This window comes from Chamaea fasciata, unplaced genomic scaffold (genome assembly GCF_029207755.1).
Source record: "Chamaea fasciata isolate MVZ Bird 193981 ecotype frontalis unplaced genomic scaffold, bChaFas1.0.hap1 SCAF_2, whole genome shotgun sequence".
Lineage (NCBI taxonomy): Eukaryota > Metazoa > Chordata > Aves > Passeriformes > Sylviidae > Chamaea > Chamaea fasciata.
The window spans coordinates 8,420,078-8,434,658 of NW_027094087.1; the positions used below are offsets into that span (position 1 = coordinate 8,420,078).

General features: G+C 35.9%; 1 protein-coding gene across 2 annotated transcripts in view; it reads right to left on the minus strand.

Moving 5' to 3' along the window:
• GBE1 (1,4-alpha-glucan branching enzyme 1) overlaps positions 1-14,581 on the minus strand; it is a 138,079-nt gene that overhangs the window by 9,013 nt on the left and 114,485 nt on the right. Inside the window, exons 13-16 of one of the 2 annotated variants that reach the window (XM_066208439.1) lie at positions 8,852-9,036; positions 7,602-7,732; positions 2,683-2,800; positions 867-914 (exon numbers count right to left, since the gene is read on the minus strand). In XM_066208439.1, the coding sequence (XP_066064536.1) occupies positions 867-914; positions 2,683-2,800; positions 7,602-7,732; positions 8,852-9,036 (482 nt within the window). The remainder of the gene's footprint in view (positions 1-866; positions 915-2,682; positions 2,801-7,601; positions 7,733-8,851; positions 9,037-14,581) is intronic. The other variant, XM_066208445.1, reaches the window with a different exon arrangement.

Genomic DNA, 14,581 nt, shown 5'->3' on the forward strand with positions numbered 1-14,581 from the left:
AGTTATTTAAATAAGTCATATGACAAAGGGCATTTCTGTTCATTGTCTCAGGAGTTTTCAAGGTGTGTCTGATGATTTTGAATTCTGACCCTCTAATAGCTTTTCTAAACTAGCCTGAGAATTGTACAGTGAAATGCTCAGCAGTGCTTACAAGGCTTCATCTTCTTCCAGGATTCTTTGCTCCAGGAATTTCATATCTCCCTTCTTCTCATTTTGATGTGCTACCTTGAATATTTCTTTTATTAGGTGATTTTTTTAGAATTAATCATGTCACATTTAATCTTCTATTTTTGTAACACATTTGTGTGTTGTTTAAGCTTGACTTGAGAAGCGGAACTATTGCATGTGATTTCATTTTGTAACAACCCTCTGGGCATGTTTTGCTGACAGTGTTTACTCACACACCTTAAGGGAGGTGCATCTCTCATTAAAAAATTACTTCTTTGAAGTTTGTACTGGAGGAGAAACTAAAATTTTTGAAACAAGCAACTGAAGTCTCATGCATTAAGAATTATTATTAAACAACAGGAATAATTAATAAACAACAGAAAAAAACTTCCATGAGTTTATTGGGGTGGTATTTTACATATGTTATTTGAAAAGAAATTTGGGGGAAGACTTTTGAGTTGGATTTTAGCAACTGCAATTAAGACTAAAGAAACTGCTAAGCAGGACAAATTACCCGATAACTTGGATATAAATTGCTATTTGAAATAAAACATCTTTTTTTTACTGCAATATATCAGCTGGAGGCATTTACTGTTACTTTTGTTCTTTCTGACGTGAAGATCTAGCTGCTGAATTTAAGTTTTCCAGATTTTCTTTCTCGATTACTCTTACTCGGTGTCCTTTCACTGGTACTTTACCTTTATTTGGTGCATGGGGCATCCTCTGGGGGGTTGGCTGGAGGTGCTCTGTGAATTGGGTGGCAGAAGGACATGAGAGAAAGTTTACCTGGGTTTCTTTCTGACCTAGAGGTGCCATTGCCATGCCACAGCTTATGCTGCAAAAGTGCATTTTTGCTGCTGTGTTTGCCACATGCCTTATCTTCCACATACTCCTAGCAAACCAGCTTTCACATTCTGTCATGTTCTTTCCTGGCTTGGGTGGCTTGCACTCACCATCTAATGGACTAAATGTGAAATATACACTCCGAATTACAGTTAATTGGCTTGCAAAAGTTAAGTTAGTGATAGATAATTAAGATGCTCTCCAATCACCCAGGCAATGCATTTGAATTGGGCACACGAAGCAAGAACTCTGGAAGCATTAATTTGCTACATAACCTTCAGGAATGAAATCTTAGACCTTTCATTTCAAATTAGCACGAACACTTACCCACACTATGAAGGCACTGTCACATGCAGATACTTTAAAAAAAACCCAAAACAACCCAAGGCCCATTTCTAAGATCCTTTACAACAAGCACAATGAAAGTACAAAAATTCTTTCATGTACTGAAAATATTCTAAATCATGCAAATGAAAGAAATGCCAGTACTCTTAGATACAATGAAACAAAGAGTAAGAGAGAGTTAGAAGTGATAATAATTCCCAGGAGTTTAGATCTCATGAGAAAAGTTAAGATGTGACACTAGAAATGCATGTTCTGTTCAGCCATGGAAGGGGAGTGGCCCACACAAATCAAATCAGCGCAGATGCTCCACTTTTGCAGGCTCTTGAGGTTACAAATGTAATTTATTTGCAGGTTTTCACATGGACCAATACAGCTGTGCATAGAGAAACACACCCTTCACCCACATCAATGTTTTAGGTATAACAATCTACTCAGCAATGTAAGTGATTTCAGATTTTTTTCAGTGAACTCTTGCCTTAACTCCCAGCCTTTCTGAATCTTATTTTTCTTGAGCTTGTGAGGATATACACATATGTAAATACATATAGAAAGAATGGATAATATGCGTATATATACACACACATACGTACATAAATAATAGGGAAAATAATAGTTTAAAATTGCTAATGGTGATGATTCTGATTTCAAGAGCAATTAAAAAATGTTGAGTTCTATTAGTGACCACCTCAGCTAACAGAAATTCTATGCAAGGATATGTCTCCCAGGTAATTTCAGATGAATTGTGGGAAATTCTTTATCTATTATGCACATCACTTTAGGACTGGAAATCCTTGAAATTCCTGATGTGAACAGAGAAATCCTGTTCTATTTTGCCAAGTTTTTTTCTGTAAACTGAGGACGAAAAAGCCAGTTGGCAAACACATGATTGGCTCTAACTCATGTTTGTAGAGTTAAGCACATGATTTTAAAACAGCAAAGGAAGTTTCTTAGAGAGCTTTAAACAAAGCAAGCATGAAGATGCATGAAAATAAAGCAAATTATAATATTAAGGATAGCAACTCAAAAGTGTATTAGTAGGTTTTCATGCATGTTGGCAAGAAACACTACATGCCAGACACTGCAAAAGGGCATGGAAATACAAAAGTAAGGTTGAAAGAGAAAAATTAGTTAACATTATTGGTTATAATCAAATCATAATGCTATTTATACTGTATTTAGACAAAGGTTAATTTCAGAAAATAAATTAAGAATACCCCCTTCTCCCAAATGCTAGAAGAGATTCCATATTTTTCCAAAGAATTGCAAAACTTACACAGATGAAAGTTAAAACAAACAAACAAACAAACCCTTAAACAATTCACTTACCATAATTGAATTAGGTCGATAATTGTGAGGAAATTCTTCAGAGAAGTACTCTGTATTGTGGTCCAGCCTTTGGTGCCCTCCATATTCTCCAGCATCAGAATCCAGAAGGATTTTATACTTAAAGGCAACTATTAAGGAACTATGCCAATTACCTCTTAAACAGAAAAGAAATCAAAGCAAAAAATCTAGAACTAGTAATGGAAGTAATGTAGCAATGGAAGCATGCAATGTATTCAACATAAAGCAAAAATCATAATAAAATCTAAGAAAAGAGTGGAAAAACACACAGAACATACAGAAGTCATATGAAGTTTTGTCCTGAAAATTTACTTTTAGCAGAGTGACTCCTGTTAAAGCAAGTGCCTCCCAGTTTCTTCTGCAGTCTGCCATGAATGATAAGTTTACAGCATTACAGCAGATATGCACAGCATTTTAGTGCTGAAACAGACTAAAAATGTACCACTGAACAAAACAACGCATTTGAATTGCATTTAAGAAGTAACGCAATTGTGACCATCAAAATCAATTGGTATTTAACAATATTTTACAGTCTGTCAGAATCTGATCAAGTGTCAACGAGAAAAGCATGTCATTTTACAGAGGAGAACCCCACAACTCCTCTGAGAGTCTTCCGGAAAAGAGCTGGAGTTGTTATTATTATAGCACAGAGGAACAAAGGAAAGAATATATTGCAAGAGAAGGCTTTTTAAGAGACAAATATTCTGACTGCAGTTGTTAAAATGGGGTGATTCATTTAACAAAGTGTAGCAATGAGTTGGAATACCTGTAGATACTTAAAAGGATTTAAACAGATTTAGCGAATACTAAAAGATGAAATAAAGTTGAAACAATAAAGCCAGAAAACATAAGGAAACACATGGGGAAATAAAGAGCTAACTCATATTCAAAAGTCAATTTCTTCTTATTTGGGACAACCACAAATAAAATATTTCATTTTTTTATTATTCCAGTACCTTGTATTTTCTTGATTGGACATAATAAAAGCATCTTTTTCCCTCCTGAAGTTACAGCAGAAAGCAGTCTCCATTCCCCACCACCCAAAAAAGAGAGGGAAATAACAATGCTCCATAATCCAAAATTTGCTCCCTCTATTCTAATCTGTGGAAGAATCTGACTTTCCTAGAGCTTGTATTTAATAGAATTAGGGATGAGTGAAGCAACACTCTCTCAAAAAAGTCAGTGGTTCCTAAACTGTTCTTAGGCTTCTGTGTTTGCTCAACCTTTTGAAAACAGGCCTGCTCAAAACCTGAAGGACTGTGGTATAAACAGAACCACATTCTCCAGCAAAATCTTCATGTTTACTATCTTCATAAAAAAAAAAAAGGAAAATTATACTTTGCCAGCTTTAGTCCTCAAAGGTTTCCATGTGCACACCACACACACCTCTCCCCTCCTTTCTTTTAAAAACACAAATCAAATTACTGTTCATTTGTTGTCACGTACAACATGCAAACATACAAACTACAAGATCCAGTCACTCTCTTCAGTGTCCTTTCAGCAGCAGCTATGTCTGCTATTATTCCACCACATATTTTATTAACATGGCAGGAGAATGCCTCCATCAAGCATTTCACACCTTGCTTCGGTGATCTGCACTACACATTAAATTTAGTAAGTTATCAATGTTGTCGAAATCCCTGGCATGTTTAATGATACCCTCAAAACTATTTACAGCAAATCCCACTGTTATGGCTATATTGTTTTAAAAACAATTCAGAAAATTATTTCGGTATGTGCAGAGAGCACCACTGAAATTAATATCATCATGTCTTTACATACATATAGAATATTTTGTGTAAATACTGTTAACCAGATCCTGAGTAATGGGGTTACAAAAGAACTTAGGATCTTCACAGATCAGGGAAAAATAAGTAGTTTGGTAAATGTGTGCATTTACCTTCCAACTTAAAGCCTCACAAAAAACCCCCAAAAAATCAGTTCTCACATTTCAGAATTTTACAATCATCTAGTTTTCTGAAGATTACTTTGACAAAAACATTAAACAACAGATGTACCTTTTAATTAAGTACATATTAGAAGTATTTTTTTAATGCAGTGAGGTCTGTTTTGTTTTTGTAACAGTGTTGGAAATACTAGCCTGTATTCTCAGTGGGAAAAAAAAAAAGAGCCTGACTTCTGTTTGGAGCTCCAACTAGATTTCACACCCAGAACAAAGGAGGAGAGCAGCAAAAGCAACGAATCCTTGTACAGGTAGAGCTGAAAATGGAAAAACTGACACATTATTTGCCACATTAATTACTGAATTTCTATGCTTTTATAATGATTTGAAATATATATTTTAGCACAATTTTTTAAAATTTCATCTTCTGCATGTTTAGTGACACATTTGCAAAGTAAATGCAAATCATGAAATAGGATAAATGGTATTTTGTTCCAACACTTACTGCTGACAAAAGAAACCAAGTAGTGCTTGTGGGGGTGATAGAGTCTGAAGTGGCTAGGCCGTTTTGCTTTTAATAATTCTGGAATTTCACTGAAAAACCTAGCATAACTAATTTCAAGATGAAGGATACCACTTTTTCTCCTCTCCACACACTGCTAAATTTGAAGACAAAGGATTCAACCTAGAAGTGCCAAAAAGCCTATGGAGAGTATTTGGCTAAATTTGGTAATGAAGTTAAACACTTTGGCTTGATAAAATTCAGCTCAGGATATTTCAATGGCAGTTGAAGCCAGTTAAGCGCTCAACACATGCACAAGTACTGAGAGGGAGGGGGTACTGTCCCTTTTTGCTTCTGCCAAATATGATTTTTGTTTAAACCACATTTAAATTTACAGATATGTCAATTCATGTTGGTTGGTGATTACAAACATAAAATGAAGATTTACTTTTGAGCCAAGATAACAAACCTTGTTAAAAACAAATGGGGGGGAGAATATATACATATAGCTTAATTTTAATGAGATTTCCAATACAGATGAAAATTTATTTAACAAAATCAAATGTGGAATCTCAAGGAAGGAAAAGGAGTAATTCCTGAAATCTTTAAGCCTGTTCTTTCTGCCATGTTCCTTTTGAGTAGAGGAAAGGTCTCCAGATTGAATTTTCACTGCAGACTGGCCTTGGAATCCAAGCAGAAAGGCCTAGGCATTATTAAAAACATAAAATTGCAAATGTATGAATGGTTTCCCCATTAACATTCAAAGTTTTACCTACAATCAGAAAACTAGAGGCAGCTGACCTAGATATTGATTGTTCATCTACCTCAAAACTGAAGCAAATTAGGCAGAAATAATTTGTTAGTTCAAGCTGCCTTTCTCATGAAAAGGCTTCTGAAAGAGCATAATTTATGAAGTAAAATTCCAGCATAAGCACAGAAATATTTTTCTTTTTCCTTCACATGACTCAAAAATTGGGCAATAGGAAATGCCACTCTGATACTTGCACAGCCTCACGGTGCTGCAAACCTCCATCTTCTCCCGTGCAGATCAAAGAGGCATTCCCACATTAGTATGCTGTTTTTCTTATTCACATCTATTAACCTTAAGTATCAACCACCTTGATGGAATTTAGCATTTGACTGATCCTAAATTAAGTCTTTTGTCTTAACGTGCCAGAATTCTACCAGGCAGGGACAGCTACACAACCACACTTCAAAGCGGCGTCTTTGCCTTCAGCCATCACACACCAGTGGCTCATTTAAATGACCTTACTCGCTCATTAGAAGCTCTAGGTGCACTGTTGTAAATGTCAGAGAGCCTGAATTAATGTGGGGATTTAAAAAAAAAAAGAAGTATGTTTTTGCAGAATTTTGATGACAATATTTGTGATTCCCCAGGTCGAATCTAACTAATTTGCTTATGGACAACTCTGGCTTCAAATCATAGAATACCCTGAGTTGGAAGAGAGTCACTAGGGTCCAAGTCCAACTCCTGGCCCAGCACAGGACAGCCCCAAGATTCATATGTGCCTGAAAGCACTGTACAAATGCTCCTGATCTCTGTCACATTTGGTGTTGTCACCACTGACCTGGGGAGCCTGTGCCAGTGACCAACCACCCTCTGGGTAAAGAATGTCTTCCTATTATCCAACCTAAACCTGACACAGCTTCATACCATCCCCTCAGGTCCTGTCACTGGTCACCAGAGAGAAAAGATGAGTTCTGGTGAGCTCCCCCCATCACAGACCACTGTGTGCAGCTCTGGGATCCTCAGGACAGGAAATTCCACGACTGAACTGAAGCAACTGAAACACGGAATTATCCTGAATGGCTGATCAATAAAGAGTAGGCTAAAACTGGAACTGCAGTGCTCTAAACTGACAAAGCAAGAGTCACTGGGCTGTGTTTGTCAAAGGACTTGAAAGAAACTTGAATTTGAGCAACCAAAATTCCTCCAGAAAATCAACATTAATTTTTGGAGTCGCTAAGACTTTGGACACAAACGCAAACCCAGTCAATTACTCGAGTAATCATTTACCGCTCAGCTGATCTAAGAACACATTCTCAGTCCACCCAGTTTTGAAGCAGAAAGGTACAAATACAAATTTCCTGATGAAGGTCTGCACTAATGCACTTTCCTGTGTGACTCCATGCAGCATCATCCCACTGTGGTGACTTACTGTCATGTATTTAAGAAGTGGGAGTTACTTGCTTTTCCATTCCTCAACAGAATTGCAAAAAACAGCTTCACAAGTCTTTAAATTGCATTTTTTTTACTTTTGCTTTCTACAAAATGATCTCTTATGAAGAAAACAAATTCATAGATTATTTTTTTTGCTGTACACAAAGAATTAAAGCAATATTATATTGGTGACAAACAAGTAATTTCTTACCTTTTTACTACAGGCTGAATTCATATTAAGAAAAAAAGACACAAAAACAGCTATCAACTTCTAAAACATTTCCTCACAAACAGAACAGTAAAGAAAAGGATATTTTCCTGGAGTTTCAATACCCACTCTGTAGTCCACATAACTTTGGTATGGATGGAAGTTAAAAATAAAAATAAGACCTGCTCTCTCAAATGCTATGACCTTATTGGCTTCGTGCTTTTCACTCACATAGGCCTAGGAAGAAAAGAAAAAATCAACACTAAAAGCATTTAATTTCTAACTGAATAAACAAAACCAAGAAAAACCCAACTGCTTCTGTACCTCGTTTCAAGAAATACAGGTAAATATTCAAGCAACAGAAATAAAGGCATTAACATGGAAACTAAAATTTTATCTATGAAATGTCATATAAAGTTTTTGATTACTAAACCGTAGCTTACTTTTTACAAGTCAATGCAAAATTACAGAGGTAGAAGCCTCTGTAATTTTGTTCAGCATAGAGCACTTGAAAAATTCTTGCTCAAAGACTTGTAGCATATACTTTTCATCACATTTGTCTTTAGTAAAAAATGGATTCCTTTTGTCAAAAGAAATTTTCAGCCTATTTGTTATGGGGAATCTGCATCACATTTATTAATTCAGAAAATGAAGCACTCAGTCTGGCTTTTTGTTTGTTTTTTAGAAATCTGTGTGAGAAACAGCTTCAATAAGCCACAATAAATGGCTGCACATACCACCTTTGTTTCATTTGCTAATGCCATTAATAAATAACTAGACATCAATTTAAAAAAAAAAATCTTTGAAGTGGATCATTCTTTAAAGTGGACTAGTATGAAATAATTAAACATTGAGAAATGATAACAACTGATCTTCTTTCATAAAAATTACAGTGTGATACCAGTGTAAAAAAAGCAAATACAGAGGCAGCAGGTTGAGGACTAGGAGACTATAATTTACACTAGGTTCTGCTGAAAGTTTTTCCTCAGAAACAGAGGAATTATTTTTATAAAGTGTAATGTCAGAACAACTTACACTTTTTCAAACCAATCCTTGGATTGGATTACAGACAATTTTATAGTCTGCTTTATACAATCCACAGTTACTAAATAAAAACAGGGAAAATAATAGGAAAAGACCTTGTTATGAAGCTAAAAGGAGACTGTTTCAGGTTTCTATTATTTATGGAAGCTATTTCAGTGCCATGTTTTGACAACTTGAAATATATGGCGAGACATTACACAGCACATAATAAAGTACTGTTTGAAATTTCAACATGCAAAACTGGAAATGTTGTCACTCTACACATACACACTACTGGTGACTAAAAATTATCATTTTCTATATACAGTTTACCTGGGGAGATGCAAGCCAGCCAAATCTTTCCTCCAATTTATTCATATCTCTATCAAAGGCATTTAGGAATTTATAGCGAAGAAGATCATCCTCAGTGAGATTAAACTGTCTTCTGGCATAGTGGTAGCTCTCATTATTCCCTATTCTAGGGAAGTCAAGCCATTCTGGATGTCCAAATTCATTACCTGCATTTAAAAATATTAAGGATCTGTGAAATCACAAGCTAGGAAAACACTAAGCCTGCAAAAGCAAAATATATTAGCGCGTATTTCCTTTCTACAAGTTTTAAATTCCAAAGAATCCACTTCCATATATAAACCAGTCATTTTATTATTATGTCTCTTATTTATCAAAACATCTCTCAGAACTGCCATTTGTCTTAGCAGCGTTGTTTGCCCATTAAAACTACAAGAGCAAAATATCCATGGACTCCAGGGGAAGTATAAAGTGACAAATTATGAACTTCATGTTATCATGCCATGCTTAAAAATTTCCCCAAAATTTTGGTGGGTGTCTAAGTGCCATTATATCTCAATTTGGTTTTCTATAGCAGGATCTTCACAAGTCTGCCAGTATCACCCACATTATCTAGCCAAAAAAACTTCTGAGCAGACTTCTCTTGAAGACAAAGAATAGGTTTATTCAAATTTGGATCACATCCAAAAAGAAGGAAAAAGGTTAACATTTAGTCAAGAAAAAGTTTAGCTTCCCTTATGTAGAATCTCTAAAGCAAATTTCAGCTGTCAAAGCTAAAGATTCAAAGCAAGACCTCATTTGGGACTCAATACTTTGAGTGACTTTAATGTATCCAAAGTTTCCTTGGTTTATATATTGTCATTATTACAGTTTGAGACAACTCCAAATGCAGTTAACAATTCTAACTCATGCTATAACCTGTTGTCCTGCACTGTCTGTCATTTTAGACCATTCATTTGACACAGGATTAAAGGGTATCAAGTATCTTTCAAGTCAAACCCTTGTTTCAAAGCCCACGCCAGTTGATTCTCGACAAACATTTCAGAGATTACACAATACCCACTCACCATAAAGCAGAAACAAAAACATGTACCTGGCAATATGTATAGAAAGCAATATGCTGATATTTAAGAGGTTTTCTATGAAAGCAAGCAAACAAAAAAAAGAATAGTAGAAGAATCCTCACATTTCCAACAAATTGTTACTCAATTTTCGATAAAGAACTGGAGCTTTGTGGGCTGACAAAGGGCAGGGATGCCAAGAGAAGGCAAGTGATTCCTGGCTGGATGCCCTGCATGTGCATCCACCATCTATCTGCTGTCCCAGGCAGGCTGCATGCTAAGAAGGCCTGGAGGATATAGGCAGCAGGGATGACTATGAACTTGGATTTGTGCAATGATTGCTGTAATTCCCTGCTTCACAGGAACAAAGAAATGAACAGAGGACAAAAGAGAAAAGTCTCATATATATTTAGGAGAATTCTTCAGAGTGGTATCTGCTTTGCAAACGAACTGACAAGTTGTAAATTAAATTTCCTATTCAAAAGATAAACTACTGAATTTCATATTCAGCTCAAAACTGGAGACAAATATAAAAGAATCAGAATCACAGCAGGACTTTCAAAATGACCTTGGAATAATGCTGGACTGAGCTCTTAAACTGTGCTAACAATACGGTTTGGGAAATGAGGAAAGATATTGCTACAAAACAGACACTGTATCTAACCAAATTCAATATTCTCTGAAGAGCTAGGCAAGGTATTACCTTCTTTCGTGATCTGCACACTATTGAAGAGATGAGCTACATGAGAGAGCTCAGCTAAAGACAGTAAAAAACATCAGAAAGTCAGAGATGACACATCTTGAATTGATGGGCAAGGAAATCATACCTATTTGCCCAAGAAAGAAACAGAAATGGGGGAAATAAACAATAGAAGATAGCAAATAAATTAGACTGAACTAGCCCATCATTTCCATAGATTATTTTGCTGTAAGTAGAGCAGACTTCCTTCAGGTTTATAATGCATAACAACTTCCTCACCTCCATTTGCTTTGCCTATTCCCCCACCACAGTAATTACTGTAGTTCCAATGCTGCTTTGTTGTCTTGGCTTTTTAAAAGGAACAATATAAGTGCAGCAAAATACTAAAAGCAGTCTTAATTTCCTAATTATTACTAATGGCTATTAAGAAAAAAAAAAAAAAAGGGAATTTAGCACAGTGCAGCAATTCGACAAAACACTAAGATACTTTCTGCTGCCAAAAGCACAAGCCAAGGTCTGAACTCTGTATGTACTTTGACAGTCTGTGTCTGTGAGCATCTTCTGGAGAATAAACTCCTGAGCCTTTTGTAATTGTTGCTTGACTGAAAAGGGTCACTTGATTTCTCTTTATAGGAAGTAAACTAGTTCATAAATTGTAACTGAATGAATTCAAACAGTTTTGGTTATGTTTTTAAACTGTGGTATAGGGAAAAGAAAGCAACTTTTAGGATGCATCTGCATCTTGCGATGTATTAAGACCATGCACCCCATTAAAAAAACCCTACATTTAATACTACTTTTTTAAATTACTATTTTTTCCTAGTTTAACTTCAGAACAAATGACAGGAGGGTCTAGGAAAGGAAAGGCACAGGTAAGCAACCAACACTTACTTCTAGAGATAACTATTGGTTCACTAAATGTGAAGCATGATCTGCCTCCTTCCCCATGTTACACTTCTCATCTCTGACAAGAATCAGCAACATTCACTTCTATGCTTAGAGGCTTCCACAATTATCAAGAAGTACAACTGGGATTTCTTTTCCTCTAATTAATTTACTGTTTGATGTAAAGGTCTAAACTACAGATTGATAAGAAGTCAGCTGCCACAAATGATGCAAATCAAGACAATGGAACTAACGTGGGGGAGGCAGAGAACAAAGCTGAAATTAACAGAAGTTTTGATTAGAGAAACAAAATAAAGACAAATCCTTGAAGTGCAATGCATGCTAATTTTATGTAGGAATTAATTGAAGTTTGCAATTTCCTGCATATTGCACACACTGGACAACTTTACTATGTACAGAACTTCAAGCTCACAATTCCAACAAATAAATTAACTTTCTACTACCATAATGAAAATTTATGTCACCCTTGTTTATGAGGCTAGAAACACATTTACACCACAAAAAAGTTAGGCTGCTGTGGATTCTTTCAAAGTTGAGCTACACAGGTCATTAAAGTTTTCTTGATCTCTCTTCTTTAGACATCTTTAGTAGCAATTCTCTCTCAAAGAATAAGCCTAAGCGGAACTGAAGGGATATCTAAAAGAGGGAGCAGGCAGTTTCATGAGATGTTGTTAGGAGTTGTTTGCATTTTGAATTAAGTATGACACTAAATACTTTAAAAGCAGTTAAAACAAATAGTTTGTTTTATACAACAAAGGTAAGAAGTTTAATTCGGTGTATAAGGCTAAACAAGGTTTAAAATGATTAAAACACTACCAAAAAATCCTATTTAAAGCTGATGAGCTGGAGACTGGACACATTGGGACAAAATTCCAACAGTTCCACCTTAAAGTACATCTATCAAAGTAGTGGAGTTACACCAATTTACAGAAGCCAGATAACAAAGTCATCCAGGAGTTGTTACTGCTTTGAAATTGACTTTACTGCCTTTGTGAACAATGATGACAGTGCAACACTCTCCAGGCTATAAATAGAAACAATGGGAATCAGATCTAGGTGGCATATGGTATTTATCATTATTTCAAACAATAAACACTTCAAACAACGAATCCTCATTTTCCCTATTTGTAAAGCTCTTGGGTGTTAAGTAATTCTGATACTCTGTGTTTACTCATATTTGTACCAAATCTTCTTCTTAACATTCATTACTACCAAACCCGAACAATAAACACTACAGTGCCTGTGAATGAGAGAATGAACCTCCGTGCAAGCATTCCTACAGTCTTGAAATCCATGCAAAAATAAAATGAAGTGAAATTCCCAATGGACTCCTGAAACACCTGGGTTAGATGACATGAAGACCTTCAGAGTTTTTTAATTCTCTAGCACTGATATTTAACAACATATTGGGTCAGAAAAAGACTAACAAAATCAATTCAGGCAAATAACTATATTTTAACTTCTGCATCAAACACAGGCCAGAGGAAATCTCTAGCGTGAGATAATGGTAGAGAGGGCAATTGGTAAAGACAGTTCCATGAAAAATGTATTGTTCTCCCCTTTTCTGAAAATACCTCATATTGTCTCCTCCTCAGTTATGACAATAAAAATCAGGATAAACACCATATTTGTTTTGCAGCTTGGATCTTCCATGTCTCCTAGGGGAGAAGGGAGGGAACATTTAACATTCCCTTTATTAAAGGATCAAAGAATTGTCTCCTCTGGGATGACAGAGTCACGAGGAAACACAAGGATGCCTCCAGTGTATCCAAGACATGAGGAAGGATTGAATCCTTAAAATGCTTGCCCTAAATCACACAGGGACACAGTACTCTGTTTACAAGGATACAGTTCTTGTTGTTTCTCTCCCATTCCCGCTTCCCATCAAGGGTTGGTCTGTCTCCACTCATTTCTAAATGATGTTTATAAGTTGGGAGCTACTGTACCACACAATTTTATAACACTGATGAAACAATTCCAGGTTCTTAAAGAAGATAATATTCCAATTGTTCCAACAAAAATTCCAACCATGGCACTGTTCAGTTCTCATATTTCAAACCCAGATCTCTCTTTTGCCAGATAAATTAAAGGAAAAAAAAAACCACACCCCCCTCCAAACAAACAAACAAACAAACAACCCCAAATAACAAGAAATAAAGAATTCTCCTCAGAAGCACCAACTCTGCACCTCTGTTGGAAAGGGCTTGATGGCTGAAAAGATTTCCTACATAGAAGACAATTAGACACAGGCATAGGAAACAGGCCATAACATTGCTTACTATGATTCACTTTATTTTACAACAGAAGTAGGTCATATGATGGTTATGCCCACATGCTGCTATTTAGCAGAACTGTATTTGCATAGAAAAAAAAAATCCCAAAAACATTTATCTGGAATAAACTATTCTTGCATTTACTTATTTGTAGTGCTCTATCAAAGGAGTATTCAATAAAATGTCAGTGGTGTCACTGAAAACAGTATTCAGCTCCTAAGGGCAGATGAAAGCTTTTCCTTGAATGTTTACTGAGCAGAGCAAGAGTTTCTGCTGTTCACACTAACAGACAAGAAAAAAAAGAGTATCACAAGAAGTTACCTAGGCTGGAAGGTATCCTTTCGAGGATAATTATTTTATCAATCTTAGAAACTTTCAGGCCTGAGAGTCTACATTTCAGCCCTCCTTTCCCAGTGTAGAATAATAAATTTCTGACTTAGAACTTATTCAAGCCGTCACCCAGTATTTAAAACAATAAAGTAGCAAATAAACCCTTTGTGGTGCTTTTACACTGAAACAGTCTCCATTTTGCTGTTTTCTATTAGCTGCATCCTGGTAAAAACAAGAGACTGACTTTGATACTGTGACATTTCCACCAGGCTCTTGTGAACACAGCACAGTATACATTATTTAGCCAACCACTTCCAAGAGCTCACTTAAATATTTAAGAACAGAAATACTGCAGAACACATTGCAAAGGTTAAAAAAACCCTCACAACAAAACAGACAACCCCCCCTCAAATCAAACAAACAAAAAAACCAAATCTGTATCAAGATTTTTTTTTTTTTTGAACAGAAGACGCAGAGAAGTCCC